A 5701-nucleotide genomic window follows, 5' to 3' on the forward strand; every position below is an offset into this window, starting at 1 on the left:
AGGTTGTTCAATCTCCCAAACATAGAAGGACCTTAAAGGATGGATCAGTGCTTGCTTACGAGAAGTTGAGGGAGACTAAAGAACTTGTACTAGTTCGAGAAGAATTGGAGACGATGATAGAACGCGTGGCTCATGTAGAAGCAAGTTACCCTAGGTGGAGGACAGGTTGTAGATTTGAAAGTTGATTCCCATAAAGCCAGGGATCTTAAATTTTGTCAGATTTCTTATAAAACGAGTGCCATATATATATATATATATATATATATATATATTAGTGTGCTTTACATTTTGCCTAATTATATATATATATAATTTAATATCTCAAATCAATCAATCGATTAAATTTGAAGTATATTATATTCACAATTTTATTTCTATTGTATTTCATTATGAAACAATTTTTAATATTTTATATGTACAATTTCAAGTTACCAGGCCAAGGTCATAAGCATTTTCGATAGCGGAAGCCGCACCACTCCCTCTCCCGTCTCCTTCGTTAAATGGTATACCTGATGGTTTTAAACTATTAGAATTACTCGCAATCAAGATAAATTTATTTTAAAAGGATTTATAATATTCTTCAGGAGGAGCGCGAGTGTTAAATAATTCTCACAGTTGTAGATGAAGGAATCCAACGGTCCGATTTCCAATTTACTCTTGAATGCTCCTGGAATTGTCACCATAAGTTGGAGGGGAGTCACCGCAGCCGCGTTCCGCCTTCTTCTTAGATGTGGAAAACTCTCCGCTATCTCCAATGCCAGTCCTGCAACATGGAACATATAACTCACTCCAAATTACAATAATCTCTCATTTTGCTCTCAATTAAGTCCAGGCAAGGCGGTGGCAGCCAAAATTAAGGGAATTTCCTTCAAAAGTTGCAACATTCGGAGAAGTTTCATTCCCCAAACATGAATTTTTTTTAATGAGTAAGTTCGTATAACTGAATGAAAGTTCAGCTAATTCTGAAACAAAGCTTAAGATCGAGAACTCACTCGGAGCATTGCCCATGATAGCGCAGTGCAAAACGTTGGCTCCGTCCTTCCTTTTAACATCTATAATGGCGTCACGATCGCCACGTTCGTACATCATCCAAAAAATGTTTCGCTGCCCATGCAACGCAGCCTTCAGCAGCGGCGTCTCGTTGTCCTTATTCCTCGTATTCAGGAGCTCCTTATTCTTACGGATCAGCCTGTCAGCAACTCCCATCATCTTATTGCCGACGGCCGCCGCAACATGGAGGGCAGTGTTCCCCTGCAGATTGGCTTCCAGAAGGCTCTCCTCGTCCATATCTTCAAGCAACTTGTTGGCCAGCTCGGTCTTCCTGTAGGAGATGAGGACACTGAGGAGTGGGTCTCCTGATAGGTTTACGGCAGAGTAGTACTGGCCTTCGAGCTTCTGCAAACTCTCCTCAATTGCTTCTTTCTTCTGAGCCCGTTCTTTGAGATACCTACGAAGGAAGAACACATCGTTGCGACGGATAGCGTCGTGGATGGCCTCGTATCCTTTCATGAAGCTTTTATGGCGGCAGAAGGAGGGGATGGGGTGGATGTTGACGAACACATGGGGTTCACCCATTCGATACGCTAGCTTCAGATTATTTGTTTGTTTCTATCGAGTTGAATGACATTCTGTTATACTGATATGGCCTGTAGGGTATCAGATACTTAGCAATCGGCGACTAGTTTGCTTAATTCCCTTTATTAAATAGCAAAGCGTTGCATGCGCACGGAAGGGATACTCTTTATCACTCACTCACTCAACTGTTTTCACTTCTTGTTTAGATTGTACGGATTCTGATCTAACTAAGGTTAAAATTGATATTGATGGGGTGATTCATTCAGCTGATTGTTACTTTTTTTAATTGCTCAACTTAAAAAAAGGAGAGAATGCTTTTAATCATTTGGATAAAATGGTTTGTCAATTTTACTTTCCGATCTTTGATTTTATAGTGCAAAACAAAAGAAAAAAATGAAATATATCGACTGACTGGCTTTTACAAGGGCAAAATCTTTTAAATGCATTCCATAAAACTTCTACTTGTTTACATATCTAGTATATAAATTTTACTTTTTCTTACATTTATATCACCTTAATCTTTCAGATCACCAAAAAAAAAATCACTATTATGAATTATAAAAAGTAAAATGCATATTATCATGCATAATTAAGGCAAAATCTATAGGTAAAAATTAAAATCTGGGTGTTAATTAGATATGTAGATACTTGGGAATTGAGAGGTTTATAGGTGATATGCCTTCAACAAATTCTCATAATCCAACACAAATCCCCAAGGATGAGATAGTTCTCGAGATAATTTCTTTAGCAAAATAAGTTCAAATTTCGATTAAAAATCATCCATAACTCCGATTTTAACAAACATACAGTCAAACTGACCAGATCGATGAGATAAACCTAACAGTACTAAAATCAGTCCAATCCGAGTCAAACCAAACCCAAATTAAGGGCCTATTTGAGACACCTTTCTGTCTGATTTGCTTTTCAGACCACCACCACTATTCTATTTGAAGAACATTTTCTTACAGTTTTTTACCAATTTCGGTGGTAGAAAGTTATTTTTTTCAACCTAAAATATTAAAATGTGGTGTCTGTCAGAAAGATACAATCTGACTTTTTGAAATTAAAATAAATTTGTAATAACCACCACAATTTCCTGATAAACAGTTTCTTCTGCAGCAACTTCACAACTGTTTCTTCAAACAGTAACAGCTGCCCCAAAAAAACCCAAGGACTCGATAAAAACTTGATGCTTGAAAAAGCATCAACCAGAGAAGCTTTTGGTGTACATGTATGAGCTTAAACAACCACTTGTTCATCTCTCAACTTGATTCATTTGTAGCTCAAATTTAGAACATATTTTTAAGTAAGGAATTGAAATACTTGTATAGATGAAATTCTCGGTTCTTATAGTTTTCCAATTTTTAAAAACTTATATTAATTATTTTAACTGAAAAGAATTCTTTATTAAAACATTAGTATCAATATAAATTAAAACATTTAAAATTAATTCATACTAGTATTTGTAACCCACTCATATTTACATTTTGCAATTTTAAATAATATTTTTATTTTTTGTTAATGATTATAATTATAAGTCTTTGAATTTCATACATGAGTAGCTAGAACTACTGAACTATTTCAGTTCTTTGAAGCTAAAGTAAGAAACTTGGAAAAAAAATTAGAATTCCCATTACTTTCATAATTATAAATATTATAATAAGTACATTGAATTAGGTGAACAAAATTTAGACACTTCTAAAAAAAATTAGTTGAATGTGACTTCATTTCACAATACATTATGGTAAGGATGCAAGCCAAAAGAGTGCCGTTGAAATATAAAATTAAACACAAAAGAATGGTTAGGAAGTATGATAATCCATCTTTTTATAATAATTACTATGGGAAAAGAGTTATAATGGGCACAATCATTATCGTTAATAGGATTTCCAATTAAATAGAAACTAAAATCTCTTGAATTAATAGAAGATAAAAAAAAATTTACTATAAAGCATCTTCATATCTAGGGGTATTTAGCTAAGGTGAGGCCATAAAATTCTAATGAAAGAAACTATAAATAAGATCTATAAGCCATTTCTTTGTTGGGTCCTTGGAAAAGTTAAGGTTTTTTAAGTTTTATGATACCTCAACGAATTTATTTTTCTTTTGAGGACAACACCAATATCAATGACTTTGATATGTTTGAAGTGAAGATAAAATAAAAGTTTTATTTCTGAAGAGAAGACCTTAAAAAGAGTATGAAATCAATGAAAACAAACTTTGTCTTAGACATTGTTTAATTATTTGAAGCATCAAAACTAATCAGTTTTAAATAGATTTCAAAACCAATAAAATCCAAAATATAATGCTAAAAATGTAAGACTCGTCTAGTTGATAAAAGTTTTGCTAATAAATAAATAAACAATTTCAAGACTTTTGAAATCATGACACTTATAGGTCATTATAACTGAGGATATGTTGACAAATGTAATCACTTTAATTTCTTAATGGTAACATTGAAAAAGGTTTAGCACATTTGGTACTCAAATTAAGAAAATTCATCCGTGTATAACTCAAACAAGTATCCCATTAATGATATAAAATTTGGTCAAAGTATTACTTTTTTTTAATTTTAATGAAAATACTTTTAAGTATAGCATTTATCAAAAGGTCAATCAGAGTACATTTATTCTTTCAGTATTAGATATTCTTCTTTCAAACAGTGATATATACATGATAGATGAATCTATGCATTTTTGTTGAGTGTTCAAATTTATTGAGACTATTCGCATAGATAATTTAAATAGGATTGATTAAAAAGGTCTACTATGAGATCCATTGCATGAAATTTACATATCACACATCATATTTAATTTGTGGCGTGATTATTTTTATTTGATAACTTTTGATGATCGTTGGATTAAGAAATATAATAAAAATCAATTTAATATTATTATTGTTGCATGTCCGAAAATTCTTGGCGGTAGTGATTATTCAACGTCTTACTGTTGCACGAAAATCCATGACACATATATAATAAAAAAATAGTTGGAGAAAAATATTTTAAATGTGAAAACCCGGTAAAAAGAAAAAAACACATGGCCTAGCCCAATCAAAATAATCTATTATGTGTATCTAAGTATATAGGAAGAACATGGTTGTAAGTGCTTACACAAAAAATTGCACTTGTCCTCATACAACACAGAAAATATTGGTGTTGGGCACAATAATCGTATTTGACTACAATTGTTGGATGCAGAGGTCACAAGAGACGGGTGATCGGCAGAAGCAGATGGTGAAGACAATCAGAGGTCGCCAATGATTGACAGGTGGTGATCAACGACGCTCGATGACTATAGAGGCTAATTATTATTCTTTGGTTCTTTAATAAAAGTGTTAGACACAACAACTGTATTTGGAATACAACAATTGCAAATAAGGGTTGGTGGCAGCAAATAGTGATGACCCCGAGTGTTGTTTGTGATCTTGGGCTACAGAGGTCTGCGATTATTTTCACAATTCCTATCTTCTCGAGGACCATCCTCACTGCCGGCAAACTGACCAGAGGGGGATTCGAACCCCTGACCTGAGGGGACTTGCGTTCTTCAAAAAGGCTACTCTACCAATAGGCCAAAGCTGGCGATGCAAGCACTCTCCTTTATATATATATATATATACCACTATTTAAACACACACTCACGCGCGCACGCAGGACATACACACACACACACATATATATATATATACATTTAAAAATGTGATATTTGAGAATACAGCTCTTCTTATCTGCTATCCGTCCATGTATATCAAACCCAGGTCAGAAGGGTCTTACGGCTAACAACGCAGCTACCTACCAACTTGTCTCCCAATAGTGCTCACACACACACACACACTGAAGATGCTACAGGTTAATACTCTAGCCATATTTAGCTATTTGGATATATATATATATATATTTATATACTTTTTCTAGATCCACGTAGCTAAAGATGGCTAGAGTATTAACTTGTAGCATCTTCATTTTTTTTTTTTTTATCTTCCAATGCTTACAACCTGTAGTATGTTCACTGTCCAAGCCCATCAAACATCACCAAAATTATCCCAAATTTTCCATCTATCCTAACTTACATTTCCACCCTCAGAAAAATCAAAAACGTTTTACCATCCAAAAAATAATAATAATAAT

At 33.7% G+C, this 5701-nt stretch overlaps 1 protein-coding gene across 1 annotated transcript in view; it reads right to left on the bottom strand.

Moving 5' to 3' along the window:
* Positions 1–1582, bottom strand: part of LOC110019182 — a 10358-nt gene extending 8776 nt beyond the window's left edge. Inside the window, exons 1-3 of the mRNA XM_020716765.1 lie at positions 993–1582; positions 614–763; positions 433–509 (exon numbers count right to left, since the gene is read on the bottom strand). Coding sequence (XP_020572424.1) covers positions 433–509; positions 614–763; positions 993–1575 — 810 coding nt within the window. The 5' untranslated portion in view covers positions 1576–1582. The remainder of the gene's footprint in view (positions 1–432; positions 510–613; positions 764–992) is intronic.
* Positions 1583–5701: the final 4119 nt, after the last annotated feature.

Source organism: Phalaenopsis equestris, unplaced genomic scaffold (assembly GCF_001263595.1).
Source record: "Phalaenopsis equestris unplaced genomic scaffold, ASM126359v1 Scaffold000053, whole genome shotgun sequence".
In the NCBI taxonomy this organism is placed as follows: domain Eukaryota; kingdom Viridiplantae; phylum Streptophyta; class Magnoliopsida; order Asparagales; family Orchidaceae; genus Phalaenopsis; species Phalaenopsis equestris.